Source organism: Lutra lutra, chromosome 10 (assembly GCF_902655055.1).
Source record: "Lutra lutra chromosome 10, mLutLut1.2, whole genome shotgun sequence".
Taxonomy (NCBI): Eukaryota; Metazoa; Chordata; class Mammalia; order Carnivora; family Mustelidae; genus Lutra; species Lutra lutra.
This window is the reverse complement of record NC_062287.1, coordinates 17,178,976-17,198,161: the sequence shown is the minus strand read 5'-3', so window position 1 is coordinate 17,198,161 and position 19,186 is coordinate 17,178,976. Positions and strand designations below refer to the sequence as shown.

The following is a 19,186-nucleotide window of genomic DNA, read 5'->3' as shown; positions in this document are numbered from 1 at the left end:
GAGCTCAGCGAGACAGCAGCTCCACAGGCTCCCAAGGTCTGCCCTGTTAGCAAGCTAGCCAGTCCTGGCCCTGCTCCCTGGTCCATCCCGGGGGGGGTGGGGCACCCATCATAATGTCACAGCAGTCTGGGTGCAAAGGCAGTAGAGTCCTACCACTCCTGAAACCTTCCCTGGCCGACTCAGACCTTCCAGGGGACGCAATCTCTAGAGAGATCCTTGGCCAATGAAGTTGCACCTTTGCAAAATACGTCAGGAGAGGGCAGAAACAGAGACGTGGGAAGGCTCCAGATAACCAATACCTATGTCTCCTTCCATCAGCCAGACTTCTCAGGGAAAAAGATGGCCTTCCTTTTGGAATGCAGCTGCCACCCTTCATGGAATCACACTTGCTACTAGTTCATCAGGACAGTTTGTTTTTTGTTTTAGTTTTTTTCCTGCTGAAAAGCAAACCCTCCGGGATTCCAGCTTCCAGATCTGTCCCTTTTTAATGTACTGAATATGCATGACTTGGCCATTCTCCAATACTCACAGAGCTCCTCACTGACACTGGTCCCTTCCCTCCTGGACTGCTGATGGGGCCTTCTTACGAGCCGTGCTCCCGGTCTTCTCTCAAGAGAGTCGGGATTGCTACGACGCCCGCACCACCAGCTCTGGCCTCTGAGTCATAATTTCTTTCTATGTTAACTTCTTGCATCAGAACATCTCCATTTCAGCTGCCAAGTCTTTAATACAGCCTATGTACGGACAGCAGAGAAATCTCTGCCACTCCCATTTATTATCTCCAAGCACGGCGTTTCCCTTCCATGCAATCTTATCGTGTATTTCATTACGGGATGATGTACTGCATCCAATGTTCAGTGGCTTCTCAGTAAGATACGCCCAAGTATTCAGACAGAATGAGAATGGGGTTTGGGCAGACTGGCCACATGTGGGGAGACCAATGGTACAGGTTCACCCTGGCCTGAGGAGGCTCCCAGGATGCAGGGCTCCAAGGGCTGAAACCCAGAGGAGGGGGTTCCTGCTGGCAACATGACACCCTCACAGAGCAAGCCCATGGTCAGGTCTCCAGAGCCACCGCCCTCCTCCCACAGACAGGTTGCATGACCTCGAGCAGGCCACTCAATGTCTCCAGGCTCCTGTTTGTCCAGCAAAACCATAAAACAACACTTAAGGTCTTTTACCTATCTCATTTATATATATATATATATATAGATAGATAGATATATAGATAGATAGATATGTATATATATATTTACATATTTATATATTTATATGTATATAAATATATACACATATTTTACCTAGACAAAGAATTTTTTTAAACATATAAAAAGCCAAAGGCAGTCTTCTCGACAGCATGGGGCCCGCAGCTGTTTCCTGCACTCAGAAGGGTACCCATGAAGGGGCATGCAGGCCAGGACCGTGCTGAGTCTACACACAGGTGCCCACGGGCCTTACGGGACCACAGCACCCACACACTGCCATCTGCGCTCACAAACCCTGGCCACGTCTATAACAGGCCAAAGCCACTGCCCCAAGGAGTCCAGCCCTGCTCCAGAACACGACATCCAAACTGGCCGTCACTGACTGTGGCTCCCACCCGCCCCTGCTCAGCGGCCGCATGGGACAAAGGTCTGCATCAGAGCCCTTCCACCGCCCTCCCTGTCCGTGGCTGTCTCCACAGAACCTGCTAGAAAGCGGCCCCCAGTGCTACCTCCGGGTGTCTCCCTCGGAGCACATGCAAGCCACCCAGGAGGGACACAGATAGGGCTCTCACAGAGACTAGGTCTCTACTCCAGAATCTCGAGGGTGTCCTTTGGGCTGATGTGACAGCGCTAGCAAATTCACTAGGAGGCTCCCTCTGGCCAGGGAGCAGAGTGAACAAAGCTCCCCACTGTGTTTCTTTGTCCACAGGCTTCACCTGCTGCCACATCGGTCCCTGACCCCAGGCAGGGCTGCCCCTCTTCCCACAAGGGGACGTCTGGAGACTGGGACCCAAGGACCAGCTCTGGCCCTCAGGGGGATGGAACTTGGCCCGTCCAGTACTTGTACCAACGATGCATAAGCTGCCAACCTGTAAGACTCAGCAGTTTTCACGTAAAAACCCAGGCCTCTGAGTTCCTCTCGGAAATCAGATCTGGCAGTACTAGGCCCTTCACGGCAACCAGAGCCAAGACTGATGACAGCAGCCCCACACAAGCACCAAATCCCTTCTACCTCCTAGCCTCGCTTAGACACAGCAACCAAGGATCAATCGCCACATTCAAATTAACACGCAGGGGAATGCTTCTTGAACCTGGCACGTCTACCAAAGTGGGAAAACAGCACATTGTCCCAGAAGACCACACACTTCAAGAGAAATGGGAGAGACCATTCTCCTCCCCGGAAGAAAGAGTGTAGGGAACAGCGAGGGAGGCTTCTCCTCCACTACCCACCTGGTCTCTCAGGGGCCTTTCAGTCTGTGACCCTTGGTCTCTCGTCTTCAAGGCACCTAAACTCAAACGCTATAGAAGCCAACCGTGAAAACTGAGAGTAGGAGCGCAGGGCGTCAAGAACCCACCCGACTGGAAGGGGTCCCATCAGGCTCTGTGGCGGACGGACAACTCTGCCCAGAACGTGCTTCTGGCACTTTCTGGAGCAGACCCAACCACCCAGATCAAACCCTATCACTTCACAAAAGTAACCACATGTTGCGTGGATCTCATTGCAAAACAGCCCACGCCTCCCTCTGTTCAGCAGACAAGGGGTATTTATTGTTTTCCAGGTTCTCTTCCATGTTGTAAAATGTATCCCATCCATTCAGTCTCCAATCAACCACTTTTTGTTTTTGTTTTTTGCTGGCACGATAACCCCACCAGATTCTAAGAGGGCAGGCTGGTGGCCTCCACGAGGAGTGCCCAGACCATAACCAATACTTACATCACTGCTCCTGGGCCTTGCCAGTGCCAGGCTGTCCCGGGCCAAGGCCACGATCACGTTGCTCTTCTCCCCGGCCCAGTGCACCACCATCTGATTGTGGGAATCATTCAGACTAACCTGAAAGAGATCAAACAGGTCACAGGAATTAGGACCCAGGATGAGTGAGGGCCATGACATTCTAAAGCAAGACTCTCTCCTCCTTTGTCACTCGGAAATAGCTAAGATTCTGGGATCTGGAGCAGGGGACCAGGGTGGCCTATTTTTCTTCCAGTGCAGATTCCACAAGACACAACTTCCCCCCAAGAAGAAACACAAATTCCCTGCTATTTTGGATACAAATGGATTGCAAAAAATCTCCTTCTCAGGCTCTCTCTGGCATAACCATGTCTTGACTTATTCTTGCCTTTTGCGTAAACCAATCTCCGGTTACTTTCATCCCTAACTCCTACGTGGGTCATGCACTCCTAAGGCCTTGAAACCAAAGCACTGACACATCTTCCTCACTCAGAAAAAGCGCACCGGCCAGAAAGACCACATCCTTTCAAACCTCCATTCAAACTGGTGCCCTCTCCGGCTGACAGGTGCCATGACAGGTGCCGAGCTCCTCGGACAGAGGAACAAGAGAGAAACACCCCGGTACAAGTTTTATTTAATTCGTTTTGAACTGTCCCAAGTAAGGAAATATTTTCCAGGACTCCCCAGAAATGACCTTCGAATTCTTGCTAACAGTAGTTCCCAGACTTCTGGATTTTGTAAACCAGGAAGATGAAAAATAATTAGAAAGGCCAACACAGGACTGGTTGGCCAAGTCTATTTTACCCAGGAAGGCCATTAACAAAAACAGCCACTGTGTTGAGCCGGACTTGCTGTTCTCTGAACCGGTTGCCTCTGCTCCCTGGGGACATAGCAGACTCGTGCCCAGGCTGCCTTGCGGTGGGGTGTGGCCTGGGACTGACTTTTGGCCAACAAACGTGAGGGAAAGCCACCAGCCGCAGCCCCTGTCAGCCCTCTGCTTCCTTCCCACCTGCAGGCCCCATTCAGGATTCCAGAGCCCCCGACGAGACTGGAACCACAAGAAGGAAGGAGCCCACATCCCTGGTGAGGAAGCCCTCCACTGGTCAGTAACACTCACTTGGAAGTCCCCACAGTGGGGGATCCCTTTACACCCTGAGCTTCTGGGATCCGCCCGTTACACAACTAGCCCTCCTGAGCAGCATGACCACCATAATCACCATCATTTTTCCACGAAAGGACAGTTAAACTCCAAAAACTGAAGAAGGATCTATCTCGGAATAAAGAACAGTTCTTTGAGACAGTTTTGCTTTATGAAAAACTAACTCCATTCCTTTTAGTTTTCCTCCTTCACCAGACACGGAAGGACAGTCTGAGGGCCCGTGTCTCAGAGGCCCTGAGCTAACTTTCCACCCGCTCTGTGTGAAGAGCAAACCGACGACCACACAAACAAAAATCCCAAGAGCTGCTGTTAACAGTCAGATTCAGGACATAGCCGCCCCCCCCCCGAAATCGGGAATATGCACGCTCCCTTTTGCTGAGCAGTGTCTGGGAGAAGCCTCTTCCAGCAGCGTCCAACCTTAGCTGCCCGGGGCACGTATAGAAGGAAACCAAGCTTCTGGGCTCCAAGGAGCCTCTGCCCGATCCCCCCACCACGCTCACCTCTTGGACTGATGCTAAGTCCGAGCCTGCATGGACATGCCCTCTGAGCTGCCTTCCCGTGGACGTTCTGCAGCAGAAAGCCTCCTCCTTTCTCCTTTCTATCCCTCATCCTGCCACCGCTCTAAGCTTCCCCATCCTCCTCCTTGAGGTGCTCCCAGATGTCACAAAGGAGAAGGGAAACACCTGTGCCACAAACTTGGCCGACAAGACGACAAAGAACCTCATCCTTAACTACTCTGCTCTGGCTCTGAAGCGCCTGCATTGCGTTTGATCCAGGATCCGAATGCTTTTGGAAAACTCCTAAAATGAGACCTCTGTAGAGAAAAGGACCTTTTGGTATCTTTTTAGGAAAATAACGTCATTCCAAAATGTGCCTTCTCCTTCCCAGAGATAGGTCCAGGGCCACATGGAGAGAGAGGGACAAATGAAAAACAGAAGTAAGTAAATAATGCACCTGAGAGTGCTACCGGGGGAGCCAGCGGAGGAAACCTCCACCAGCTGGCTGAGGCCTCCCTCCAGCCTTCCCCAGGTTCTTCCAGACGTTCTCCCACATCTGCCCCTGCAGCTCATGCCTCTGGGAAGAATCTAGAAGCAGCACAAATCAGAAGCCCAATAGCCCAAGTACCCTGGGAATTCGGGCTAAAGTCTTTGCCCTCCAAAAACATTCTCGCCCTTAGAACCAGAGGGGAACACAGAGTGAGCGTATGCAAACTTCGACACAATGAAGGATTTGGCACCTGGAAGGGCCACCCGAGTTCTCCAGCTCTGGCATGAAAGAGCCCACCAACATGTGACGCGGGCAACCTCAGTACAGTCCCCCCTGGCGGGTGACAATCCAGTCACGCTCTGAGCAGGCCACAGAGCCTCCAGTGATGAGAGTGGGAACGAGGTCTCGAGGCTGCTTGCTGAAGTCTTTCTCCCCGGAGGATACAAGATTTATGAGGCCCTCAACCAATCCTAACAGGGGTGAAGGGGGGAGAGCAGCGCAAAGGACAAGCCTCAGAAGGTCCAAGGGTTTTCTGACAAAGGAAGCCGAAGGCAAGCTTGGTGAAACACCTTTAAAAAAATAAAAAAGGACTTGATAAATGAGACACAGTGAATTGGAGCAGTCCAAGCAGCAGGGAAGGGCCTGCAACCGCCCCTCGGAAGGCAGAGAAAAATCACAGGCCCCCAAAATCTCCGCACACAGAAACGGCATCACTGACAACCCACGGCGTCCAGGAGGCACTTGAAGCATCGGCTGGTCACCGGCAGGTCGTTAATGCCCCCAGAGGTCACCCTGTCTGGGGCGCCCAAACCCAGCCCAGAGAACGCCCCCAGAGATGCTGATTTAGATCCCTCTCTGATTGGGGGGGGGGCGTTCCATAATTCCTGTTTTTAAAAGAGACGCTCCGGGTGTCTGTAATGCAGCTTCTCTGGGGAGCAGTGACTCTAGTCCATTCCCCTTCCTACGCGCAGGCCCTCAGATCCAACTGGGGTAGCCGGGAGACCCGCTCCTTTGGGGAGAGGCCGTCTTTGGGTATCTGGGGTAGTTGTTGAAACTCCATAATCTGACATATGCCACACCGTGGACAAACCTCAAAAAACACTCTGCCATTGAAAGAAGCCAGACGCCAAAGGTCACAAGACCGCCTGAGTCCATACATGAAAGATCTGGAGTCAATAAATCCTTATGGATGGAAAGCGGACTGGTGGTTGCCAGGGGCTGGGGGGTAAAGGGACCTAGGGAGTCACCCTTGTACAAGTGACCAGTTTTATTTTAGAGCGATGGAACTAGGGGGGTGGGGGTGACTGCCCAACACCGAGAACGGACTATAAGCCACAGCACTATTCAAGTCAAAGTGGTGAACGTTATGTGAATTTCATCTCAGTAATTTTTTTTAGGGGCGCCTGGGCGGCTCAGTGGGTTAAGCCTCTGCCTTCCGCTCAGGTCATGATCCCAGAGTCCTGGGATCGAGCCCCGCATCGGGCTCTCTGCTCAGCAGGGAGTCTGCTTCCCCATCTCTCTCTGCCTGCTTGTGATCTGTCTCTCTGCCAAATAAATAAAATTTTTAAAAATCCTTTAAAATAATTTTTTTAAAAGCCTGTTTCTGTGACCTGTCAAGAAGATCACACTTCTGAGGTGCTCGTCTAACACCAAGGAGCTCCTGCTCTGAAGAACAGTGTCTTTCATCTCAGTCTTCCCGCTACCAAAATATGCAGCCCGAATGAGTCACAGAGGAGACGGGCTGAGGAGTGGGTCTCTGGCCAAAGCCATCCTTCAAAGGCTGTCGGTGGCATCTGCAGAGCCGCGGCGTCCCTGTGGGCCTCCCGGTCCCCGCTCGCTGGCCCCTGGTCCCCGGCTGGAGAAACGGCCACAAGCTCTGGGCCAGCACCCCCTTCCAGCCCCAGCCCCAGCCCCACACTGAACACACCTCGGTCCGGGCCACCCCCACGCTGTCTCTCAGCCCCCCTGGCATTCCAAAGAGGTTAAATGATTTGCCTCATTATTCAGAGTGAGAAAAAGAATCTGCTGTCACCCAAGCCCCAAGCTCGGGGTTGTTATAAATAGAAGGGAGCACAAATAAATTGCTTGTTGTATGGAGGGACTGATGGCTCAGGCATTCACTTACTGACGAAGGCACTGAGGCCGACTGGGTGCCAGGCACTCTTGGAGGCTCTGAAATAAATTCTCCCCTTGTCAAGGGTGCACAGAGCACGCCTCAGGGAACTCAGTGTTGCAAGTCTGACCGGTGATGAGATATTTATAATGAAACTGTCAAAGTCTGTATAGTCGACTGAGGCTTACTCAGGAGGATGGGGTCCTTAATGGAACAGGCCCCACATCCTTGCCATTCATTTCTTCTGCCATCGCCTCTTGAGAATCAGTCAAACCCGAAGATCAGTATGTCCTAGACACCCGTAGCCTGCGGTCCTCCCCTCGCCTGCACAGCTTCTCGCCAGAACGAGGAGGACAAACAAGGAGATCTGGTTCATTCCTCTGCCTCCCTCACTAGCAGGGAAACACGAAGAAGTGTTTTTAAAATTCTGCAACGAAGTAGAAAACACGTACCGTGTCCTTCAATTTCGAGGACAGAGGCAGCTGCTGAATCCTCTGAATGTCAGGACAGGCTCAGGAAACCAAAGATAGACTCCCGAGGTCCAAGGATAACAAGGTTTTCTCAGACCATCCATTTGCACGACCTAAATGCTAGGTAGGCAAACAGCCCCTCCATGTCCCCATTCAGGACAGTGAATTCACTATATTTAGCAAGCCATTACCCTCCCAGGGGCTCTCCACCTCTGAAGGAGAGCTAAAATCTAGTTTAAGAACTCCCTGCAGACAGCGCCTGCTCAGGGACCGCCTGCTCGAGCATCTGACTTGGGTCTGCTGGAGCTGCTTCACCCACAGACCTCTTTAACTAATTCAGGCTGCCCATTCTACAGATGAGCCAACAAAGAGGGGATGAGCACGGATGATAAAACGGAGCATTAACCATAGTCATGAGCTGTCCTTGGAAGACATGTAGGTAGGTAGGTAGGCAGGTAGATGTCTTTCGCTTTCTCTCTCCCAAAGGGTGATAATCCTATTTTCACGGACTCACGACACCAATTCAGAGAGAGCTAACTTTATTTCTGATCGATCCTCGGCAAGCAGAATCTAGCCACCCCTGACCCCTGTAGGTGGCACCCCTCCTGGGGAACCCCACTTTGTCATTGAGCAAATAGCAGCTTTGCTCTTGTGGGAGGCCCCCCTATTAAAAAGAACCTGGGAAAAATCCCTGTCATGAAAACAATCACCCCTTCATTTACCAGTTGGTAAGTAAGAAAAAGAAGAAAACATCGGACCAGAAGGAACCTCCAAGAACATCTAAACCAATGTCCATTATTTTGCAGATAAAGGTTAAGCCCAAAGAAAGAGTTAGAGGTGCTGTCCCACCGGACCACAGAGCAGGGCAGACAGCTGGAGGCGACGGCAAGCCCCAAACTGGGCTTTGTTAATTGGCTGCTGAGCACCTAGGCCAGGGTTAGCCTCAAATGAGGATGTTTCTGCGAACCCAGGCCATTTCCAAGAGCTCTGCAGGCTGCACTGCACGCACTTTCTTTGCCTTTCCTCTTTGGGCCCACCGTTTCACCATAAACAGCCCCCCGCCCTTGTTCATTCATAAATACGTACTGAGCCCTTACTTTACAGCAGACACCACGCTAGGTGTTAGGAAACAGGATTTCTGGGGCCAGGGGCATAACTTCATGTGGGGGAGAGGGTGTGACTGCCCCAAAGACTGAAGACATGACATACAGCAGGTACCACAGGACCTACAGCAGGTACCACAGGAAAAAGGGAGACAAGTTAGAGGAAATGCAATGGAGGAGAAAGATTGGACCCAGACGAGAGCAGAGCAAAAGCCAGGAACAGGGGAGACATGGGGACTGTCATATTTGAAAAGTTACAAGAAAATGAGTACAGCCAGGAGAGCCAAGGAGAGGGCAGAATTATGGGAGAGCTCTAGGTTTTCAAGGGGGAAAAGAGAGTTCACAGCACCCAGGCTGTGGGTCCCTGGCTGAGAGCAAAGCTTTCACTGTCATATTTACGAGAGGCAAAGGCACCATAAGCCACTGGAGACGAGCCACAGGCCTGGGTTTGAGTCTTGGTCTCCAAGACTCATCAGCTGCAAAGCCTTCGGTACATGGCAACGCCTTTTTGGGGCCTCGAAATACCCGTCTGTGAAACAAGGAGGGTAATTCTTATCTTCCTGAATTTATGGGACTATGAGAAGCAGCCAATGAGGGGTTACCTGTGAACAGGTTTCACGAACCTCAAAATGCCTTCTGTTGGTGGTCCGTCATTTACACCAGAAAAAGCCATTCTTCACAAAACAACTCCATGTAAAAAATGAACGTTTTCCACCAGGGCTGGAAGCTAGAGGCCTCAGGGGTACCTGAGGCTGCCGCACACGGAGGGCACCGATTTCTGCGCTTTCCTTGCCCCAAAGGAACACATTTAAATCCTGCATCGAGCCCTCACCTTCTTGGTGGCTTCCTTACCACGCTGAGGGAAGCTAACGGAGGCAAAGCCTATGCCACCCAGCAGCACGGCTGATTCCCTGGTAACACAGGATGCTCTCGGAGCTGCAGGAGGGCAAGGCGCCTGCTGGAAACCCTCCCGCCGCACCCCCACTGCCAGCTCAACCCTCCAGCTCAGAGCAGACAGGCCTCTCACCCCATCCGAGCCTATATCCCTCCTTCATCTGTCTCCTCTGAAGAGTCCCAGCCTTGTTTGTGCAAGAATCCTTCCATCACCACCAGCAACCGGACAGACGCCCTGCCCAATCCGCCGAGCCTCGTGCACCGCGAGCTGCAGGATTCTTTTTAGACTTCTCAGAGAGAGAGCTTCAGGGGACTAAAGGTATACAGAGGAGGTAAGGCCTGGGGGCCCGGTCTCCCATTCTGCAAAGAATGCTTTCAAACACTTCGAGTCTCCCCAAACACTCGCACAGCTTCCCAGGCCACTCACCCTCCTCCACGCTGTCCTCACACCCTGCCATCAGCGGGGTCTTCTCTAGGGATCCCTGGGCAGGCCAGCACTGGCCTTTCTTCCCAGGTCCCCAGGCCGACCCACGTGGAACTGCTGGGCTAATGGGAAACCGGGTCCTCTACTCTCTGGACCTCGCCTCCCCTCCCCCCATGACCCATCTCAATGGCACCCACTTGAGTGTCCACAGTGACAGCCTCCAAAGTAGCCTTTGACCCAAGGCTGCTTTGAACCCCAGCCCTCCAAGCTCAATGAGATCATCCCAGCTTTTCCCGATTTCCTCTGGACATAGAGGTTTCCTAGGAGTTCAAAATGTCATCAAAACACTACTAAGCTTCCCAGTCCACCAGAGTAAAATGGATCTCACCCCCGTCCCAACTAGAGTCTTAAGTGCCCCATTCAGGACCCATTCAATAGCTCAAATCCACATCTACGTAACATGACAATCACTCTAACGCCCTTCCCCACCTCGATTCATAGTTACTCAGGGAAAGAAAGTTTCTACTACATAGGCTCGTCTCCTTTCTAAGCAACAGAAGCAATATTACGCACTTTCTTCATTTAAAACCCCCAAATAAGGGGGGGGGATAACACACAGGACATTGGCCCCCACGCGGCCCAAAACGCCTAAGACATAAGTACATCTTTTTATTGCCCTCGTCTGCCACTCAGATTTGGGACATAATCACATCAGCCTGCCTTTCTGAGAATTCGTAGCTGTGTTTTTAATCTCATTCAGGGGACTAGAGATAAATCATCGTGAAGGGTCCCGATTTTCCGAGCCTGGAGCTTGCAGCAGCGGCAACAGCAGCGGCATGCTAAGCTACAGGGCCAGCCGGGAAGGGGCAGGTGGGGGGGGGGGGTTCCATGCAGTGATGAAGGCCACACAGCCAGGCCCGCGCTGTTTGTCTTCATGTCAGCCTGCAGGGTCCGGGGATGACAGACAGAGCCAGCTCCACTGTGGGGAGTCAGGAAGCGCGCAGGAAGCGGAGGGCGGGGGCGGGAGGAGACAGCTCCAGGGTTGAGGCACTGTTTACACCACGCACTGCTCAACAGACGTCCGGGCCTACGCACCGCGCGGGCAAAGCCTGGTCCGAGGGATGTGCGAGGCCACATCAAAAGTGAAGGCACAGGGGCGCCCGTGGGGGGCTCCGTCGGTTAAGCATCTGCCTTTGGCTCAGGTCCTGGGATCAAGCCCCGCATCCAGCCTACTGCCTGCTTGGGCTCTCCTGTACACATACTCTCTCTCTCCCCCTGGCAAATAAATAAATAAAATCTTTAAAAAAAAAAAAAAAAAAGTGAAGGCACAGAGACCAGCCTTCATCACCCAAATGACTGATGGAAGGAGGCAACCGTGCAGAGGTTTCCACCCCCGCCAATGCCACTGCCAACCAGATGAATACTGCAACCCCCCAATCCCCCACGGCCACTGATGCATTCCGACCTACGCAGGAAAGGCCACTGTTTCCAAACACCCACCCAGGCAGGCTACAGCCACGGAAACCTGGCTTCAGACTGCAGCCCTCAACTCTTGCTTTGGCCCAGCTGTTTTTCGGGGGGAACACACACAGGCCTCTGCTGCAAATTCAGTGTCTCTCCCAGGCAAAGCAGAGGATCCCCAGCACTGGAAAAAGCAGGCCACCCGCCACCCATTAAAGCTATGCCTTCCAACACAGCAGCCCACGGCCACATGTAGCCATTTCCACTTAAATTTAAATTCATAAAATTAAGTGAAAGAAAATAAATTGAATTCTTCGGTTGTCCCGGCCCCATTTCAAGTCTCCCACTGCCATATGTGCTAGTGGACACGCTGGGCCACACAGACAGAGTGCATCTCCAGAACAGCAGAGAAGACGGTGTTAGAAGACCTGCCATGAGCCCAGGAAGATAGCGTCTTTCCGCTCTTGGCCAGCAGCAGGGATACGATCGTGGAGGTCACCATTCTTATTAACATCAACCCAGTAGGTAACAGAATGCTGTGCTCATTTTTAACTCCCCACGGCCGTCCTGATTGTTATGAAGTCCTGTTTTTATGGGATCCACCCCAAAGCGCGCAGACCATTCCTCGTGGGATAATAAAAAACCTGAGGGGGGGGTGCTCACAATAAGGTAGGAGCAACCCAAATCTTGAAGCTGAGCACCCACCGACCCTGCCTTCCTGATTTATAGCATTCTCAGCCACTTCAATGCTAGAAGGCAGCCCGTGCCACTTCTTCGAAGGCCCTAGGTCCGCAGGTCGATAAACCAATAAATTAGGTCGAAATTAACTGTGGCTCATTTTAAACTGAGGGAAATTGATTTCTGCATCTACGTGGCTGGACTGAATATGCCCTGTGCCAATGGATTTGGGTGCCCCTACGGGATATGTAGGAAGGTTCTGCACTCGACAAAGAAAATACCTCACCCCTCGCAGCCCAGACCACTTCTAAAGAAATACTAAGCCTCAAACACTCAAACCAAAATGTAGTGAGCTCCCCTTCCCTTTCCACCACAACTAAATCTTAAAAAATGGAGGAAAAGTTAGTGTAATACTTCAGCTTGAATCCATTTTTGCGCAGCAAACTCTCCATTACCCACATCTGAAGTATTGTCGGAAATTCTAAACGCCAAACAGGCTTCCCCGAACGCATTTACGCCAGCCATTTCACAGATCGGCTACTCGAAGAACGCAAGCTCATTTTAATATTCACCTAAGCCAAATTTAATCAGGAAAGTAAACTGGTGCTTTAATAAAATGGCTAGATAAATAGGGGCAAAGGCAACGAGGTTTCCTTTTGGATTAAACCTCCCCTCCAGATCGTTAGAATGTTCCTGTGTGTCCGCTACAATGGACAGGACTTGCTGGCTCCGTCTCTCTGTGGCTCTGGGATGACATAAGGACGACACGAAGATGGCTGTCATCTTTAAGGAGGAACAGACCAAAAATACGACAATGAAAGGACCCGACGACATCAGCCTTTGGCTTTGGGACACGAGTTGTGGTTAGGATGGGCCTCCTGGATCCCAGGTCTCAAAGCAATCGACTAAACATACGATTAACTTTATTTTACAGACTATAAAGAAACCATTCCCGAAAGGAACACGAGTTCAAAGCAAGATCCGTGGCCTCTCGGTTCTGACATTTTCACAGACCTGGGCTCTTCGCCTCTAGGGAACTGCTCTCCAGCAGCCTGCTCCAGAACCAGGGCCATGAGGTGGCTCTCCTGGCCCGCAGGAAGCCTCAAAGTGCGACGAGAGGCCGTCTTCCTTCCCAGGCCTGAAGGGAAAGTAACAAGCCCTCCTACTCTACGACACTTCACGTAACTCCCTACTTTTGACAGTCGAATGCCACAAACACATCGTGGAGCAAGAGTTAACCTCATCATCCATGCTGTCAGTGGCTACGGATCACAGAATGCACTGATCTTACCAATTCCGAATTTTCTGCACCTCTGTGCCATTACATGCATAGAATGTTTTTGGAAAGACATACAGAAAAACAGAGGATAGCAGTTGCCAACTGAGAAGAGGCAACACATAAACGGGGGACACGAGAGGGAGGGCAATTTACTTCTCACTGTATTCTCATACATATTTTATCTTGCAGACATGTATTACCCCCTGAAGGCTAAATAGACACGTTGGACGCCTTTTCGTTTCATCTGTTTACATCTCCCATCTCCTCACCCCTCCCCCGTCCCCTCTCCCTCCCACTCCTCCCACCTCTCACAGCCTCTGCCCACCATCCCCCAAGACGAACAAGCTCCTGATGAACTAAATGGTAGCCAGAGACTGAGCAAAGAGGCCCCACGCACCAAGAAGAGATGCCAAGTGGAACCGGGAAGTTTTTCAAGGTCACGTTCTTTACTGAGCCAACCCAACACGCCCGGCAACTCCTCACCTACGTAGAAGCCAACGTGAAACAGCACATGCTTTGCCTTCTCATCTTCTGGAAGCAAGCAGGTCAGGCATCCTAACTTCAGAATCAACCAGCCAATTCCTCCCCAAGCAAGCGTATCACGTAAGAATCTCCTCGAGAAAGATCTAAAGCTACACGGTATTTCATCCCCAAAGGAGGCTCTTTGTCCCAGGGCCTTGTGCTGTAATAGACACTTTATTTCTCAGTCTCAAGTCAGGACACTGAATACTTCTGGCCTCTAAAAAGCAGCAATTATGAAGAGAGAGCTCACTGGAAGGAAAACAAACCTGTAAATCCTGTTGGGCTTCGCGCTTCATTCCAAAGGATTTTTCCCCAAAACGATACCATTAGCAATACCATGATGGCCCTAAAAGGGAGGATTCCGTACAACAGAACCCCAGTTCTTTATTCAAAATAACCCCCAGGACAGCACAGCAAAAGCAGGACTCCCCTATCCTCACCACCGAGAGAACCAACTCATTTTCACTCTCTGTCTGGGGGCTCACCGTGGTCCTTCTTATAAATACCTTTTCTGTAACTTGCATGTGCTTCCTACCCTCCAGGCTTCTCTTCTTCCAAGTGGGCAGTCGGTCCACAAATTATTCACTAACGGCCTCCCCAGTGCCAGTCACAGAGAAGAACAAGGCTTGATCCATGCCCCCAAGGAGCAAAGAAAGAGATGAGACAGACAAGCAATTATGACACGAGGCTGTTAGTGCTGTAACCAAGCTCAAAAGAACTCTTGCCACTGGAGCCTGGGAATCCTAGGAGGAGTTCCTTGGCTGCCAAAGAAGGGAACTGGGGTTCTGCAAGCCAACACAGGAGTGGGGAAGACCATCTCAGGCTGAGGAAAAGCAAACATGATGCTACAGAGGCATGGAGTGAACACAAAGTCAGAAAAGAAACTCCGTGTGGCAAGAATTATGGAATTCCCCTTCTTGGACTCAGCCCCCTTTAGAAGGGGCTCAACTTCTAACCCCTGAACTTGGGCAGAAAAGTCCTAATATCTCATAGCAACTTGTGTTCACTACTCTTACCAGACTTTATTATTACAAACATGTCTGCAAGGAATCGTGGCAGAAGCCAGTCCCCCACATTAGAGAACACGAAGATAAAAACGATCACAAGATCGTTTACTCCGTAGGTTAGCGGAGCCGAAGAAAAAGAACCGAAATGCCAACACGGGGCTCCTTCTCAGTGGCAGGCAGGTATCCCCCTGCAAAAGCTCATCCCGAAGCTGGTGGCCTTAACGTCACCCCTCCAGCTTCTTCCATCAGGCAGCCTCTGCCTCCAGCCCTAATCTGTGTTGCCAGGCATCCTCTTAACCTCACTCAAAGGTCAGAGGGCAAGAATCTGCAGAGTGTCTGAGCCCGCTGACCTTATCCCACCATCTCCGGAGCCCTCCCATATCACACTACCCTCTAAAGCCCGACTATAGAGCCATAACTCCCCTCTATTGTGCCTGTGTATTTGCTCCCGCCCAGCACGTGTCTGCAACTGCACCTGCTTTATCTGCACCTTAAACTGTAAACTTTCTGAAAGCAGGGATGAAAAATTCCCCACCCTCCCTCCTTCGCCCTTCGCACGCGCATCTCTATTTACAGCCACACTCCCTTCAAGCGATAAGATGGGAGAACATTGCAATTCCTCAGGGTTTAAAAAGTGAAAGCGGAGGGGGGATGAAATGGAACTTGGCTTAGAGCTAGAAGCAGAATGGCCATATGATTTATACTTTGCGTTCTGACATGTAAGAGTGAGGACAGCGCTTTCATAAGCAGCAGGGACAACTTATAAACTAGGTCTGTCCCAGAGAAAACAGAGGCAAATGGTCACCCTTGCTAGAAAGGTCATTCCAAAGAGAGCTCCAAGAGGGGCACACCAAACCCCTTGGAGTCCCTGACTCCTGCACCTGCAGCCTAAAGGGGCTTTGTCAGATGTGTTTGTGGCAGAAAGCCCAGGACCAGGAAGTTCTTCCTTCTATCTAACTGAGATCCTTGAAGATTCAAGTTAATGCCTCTTTTATTAACCTTGGGCCCTCAGAGAAAACACTGACCGGGGCTTTCACCCTTGGTAGGAATTCCTCATTACTGGTTCAACAGCTACCTCTCCATCCTTCAGCTGAACCAAACTCAGGCTGGTTCACAAATCAAACCCAAGGAAGAAATGGTACCTACCTGTACACATACTGTTTAGACTGGGATGCTCTGCCCTCAGCCAAGACTACAGCTGCAGGGGACCTGGGCTCCAGGAAGAATTGACTCCCTCCCCTCCCTGCTGCTCCCAGCCCCCAGAGAGCTGATTCAAGCCCACAGCAGAGCTGGATAGCCCGGAAGGCTCCATGAACAAGGCAGTCTCTCTTTTTCCCTCCTCTACTCAACACCAGGATGCTGCCGTCCCAGCTGAGAATGATGACCTTGCTGTCTTCTTTTCCACATACAAAAAGAAGTCTCTCATGAGGGTGCAGCAGGGAAGAAGGTCAGGACCCACACACAAACGGAGCCGGCAGGCAGGCCCCAGCAGCCTTGGCCCACAGCAGTTTACACGCACCTCTGCACATGCTCTTTCCCAGGGCCTGGTGGTAGATGGAAGTCAAGTGCTCCCACCCACTTGCCACCCCCTTAAGAGCCATATATTTTTTTTATTTTAGAAAAGAATTATTTAGGGAGCACTGTATAAAGAGAGGTTTATTTGATCACCCAAAGGTCACTGAGATGATGCCAACAAAAACTAAACACCAGGCAACCCTGCCCCATGTGACCTTGGGCTAGTCATTTCACTTTTCCCAGCCAGCATTTGGTCATCAACAAAATGGCACAATCAGTGAGATGGTTTATAAGGTCCTTCCTGGCTCTAAGGGTTGAACATTTAACTCTCTACGTTTCCTGAAGAAATGGCTAAAGAGAATCAGTGAAGAGGAGCAGAATTCACACTAACCTTTTAACTTCTGCTTTAAGTGGGAACATTCTGACTCTAGAAACGGTGTCATTTACCATCTCCTCTGGTCCCACTTTTTCTTCCCCACTGACCTTCTAGTTTTGCTGATGTCAACCTTAACCACAGGGCTAGGAGTCTCATGAGGCGATAACAGGGTCAAATTAATTTTGCCAATGCCGATAGGAACCCACAAACTCGGTCTGCTATTCCTAGCAGTAAGTCTGGCCATAAAAGTGAAATTCATGTTACTCATGATCTAATAAGCCCATTGCCTGGACAGAAATAAATCATTTGCTGAATAACAATGCCCACCAAATTCTTGTAGTCTTTCAAATCCCTAAGGGCCATGAGTTAATATTCTTATCCAAAAATAAAGTCAGTATCTCAAAAGGGAAGGTGGAAAAAAAGGACAGACCCTCCCTCCCCCAACAAACAACAACAAAATCCAACCCTTACACACACACACACACACACACACACACCCCTCTTGCTCTGGGCAGAGCAAGAAAAGTCACGCTTTCGGGTTTGCCCACCTTAACTGTGGTTAAAAACAGTCGGCATGGAGTCCCCCTCCCCTCAGTGCTCCGTGTGTAAGTATACTGCAACCGCAGGCTGCCCTCGCCTCCAATGCCAACTGACGGCACACTAAAGAAACCCGGTTTTTCACCCACATGTAAAATGCAGCTGCACCCCTCCTCTACCTGCTAGAAACTACACGGGTGTGCACACACCCTGCGGAAATGGGCACTGCACCCCGCGAGTTACCTGGAAGACGTTTGCTAAAATCGACAGGAAGAAGGAAAGATCAATGCAATTCAAGTGCGAACGGTCACACTCCTGCGGGGGGAGGGGGGACACAATCGCAAGCCGGGAAGTCCCCAGGGGCGCCGGCACCTGGGAGGCGGCCGCGGAGGATGGATGCGGGGCTGAGGAAGTGCGGGGAGAGGAGAGAGCCGGGGCAAGGCGGGTGGGTGGCCGGCCGCTCACCTGTCCGTACACCTTGATGGGCTCCGGCTGCAGGGCAGCGCTCCGTCTCCTCCGGAGCGGCTTCTCGTCCGCCCCCCGGGGCCCCCCGCGCGCCCACAGCCGCAGCTCGCGCGGCTCGCCCTGCACCAAGCGGAAGCCCCGGTCCTGGGGCAGGGGCGCGCGGCCGCCGGGCAGCGTCTGCGTCCACACCTCGCACAGAGCCCCGGGCGGCAGCAGCGCGACCAGGGTGAATAGGAAGGGGAGTCGCGACTCCCTCCTGCTGCTCCGTGTCGCCATGTTCGGGCGAACGCTGCCGCAGGTGGCGCCGCCGCCAGGAGAGAATGTGCAGCGCGAGGCCGGGACGGCGGCTGGGCTGGGGCCGCGCGCGCCGCTCCCGGGGCTCCAGGCCGCCCGCGCCGCTCGGGGCCGCCCCGCTGCGCCGGCCGCCGCCGCCGCCGCCGCCGCCAGGTCCCGCTCGGCGCGGCGCGGCGCCGTCACGTGTGCGGCTCGCAGCGGCGTCCGCTTCGCGCACTTTCCGCGCTCGGCGGCCTCGGCGCCGCTCGGGCCCCTCCCCCGCGCGGGGATGGGGAGGTCAAGGCAGCGAGCGCCCGCTGGGGTGCGTCCCCATGCCCGCCGGCGGGCGCACCGCGTCGTCCACCCTGCGGCAACCGAGAGTTGAGCTGGGGCTCGCTCGTCTTCCCCGGAGTTAGTTGCCTCCTGTCCCGGGTCGCGTCGAGGTCGTCCTAAACCGCGGAGGGTCTCCTTCCCTGACTGCAGCAGCCCCGGGTCGCGTCCGGTCGCGGGACCACCTCCCCCGGCTCCCGCCGCATCCCCACCTCCGAGGGACAGCCCGGAGCCAAAGAAAATTCGCTCTGAACACGCAGAACGCGGCAGCCGGCAAATCAGAAGCCGGATGAACCCGCCCCCATTGTGAAACTCACATGGTTTCTACTACTCTGGGCATCAAAACGTACCTGAAGTGGTCGCAGCCAAAAACTACCCAGGATCAAGCTAAACTGCTCGGGCATCGAGCACAGTCACTGTACCCCCTGCACAGAGGCAGTACAGCGAGGGTACCTCTGACAAGGGACTTGCCATGCCCGGACGGGTACGCAGTTATACAGGGTTCCTTGCACACGGGAATACCTGTGCATAACCCAGGCCCTGGCTGGGGGGCTTGCTTGTGACCCTGCAGGTGACCCAGCACGGAGCCAGCCTACCTCTGTTGCTAAATGGACATATTCACGAGTCCGTTCAGCCCGCATTCTGCACCTGCTCCAAGT

The 19,186-nt window shown here is 52.5% G+C and overlaps 1 protein-coding gene across 2 annotated transcripts in view; it reads right to left on the bottom strand.

Annotated features, from left to right (window-relative positions):
- Positions 1-18,761, bottom strand: part of SORL1 (sortilin related receptor 1) — a 153,009-nt gene extending 134,248 nt beyond the window's left edge. For both annotated transcript variants that reach the window (XM_047690800.1, XM_047690801.1), the window contains exons 1-2: positions 17,925-18,761; positions 2,920-3,036 (exon numbers count right to left, since the gene is read on the bottom strand). In XM_047690800.1, coding sequence (XP_047546756.1) covers positions 2,920-3,036; positions 17,925-18,200 — 393 coding nt within the window. In that variant the 5' untranslated portion in view covers positions 18,201-18,761. The remainder of the gene's footprint in view (positions 1-2,919; positions 3,037-17,924) is intronic.
- Positions 18,762-19,186: the final 425 nt, after the last annotated feature.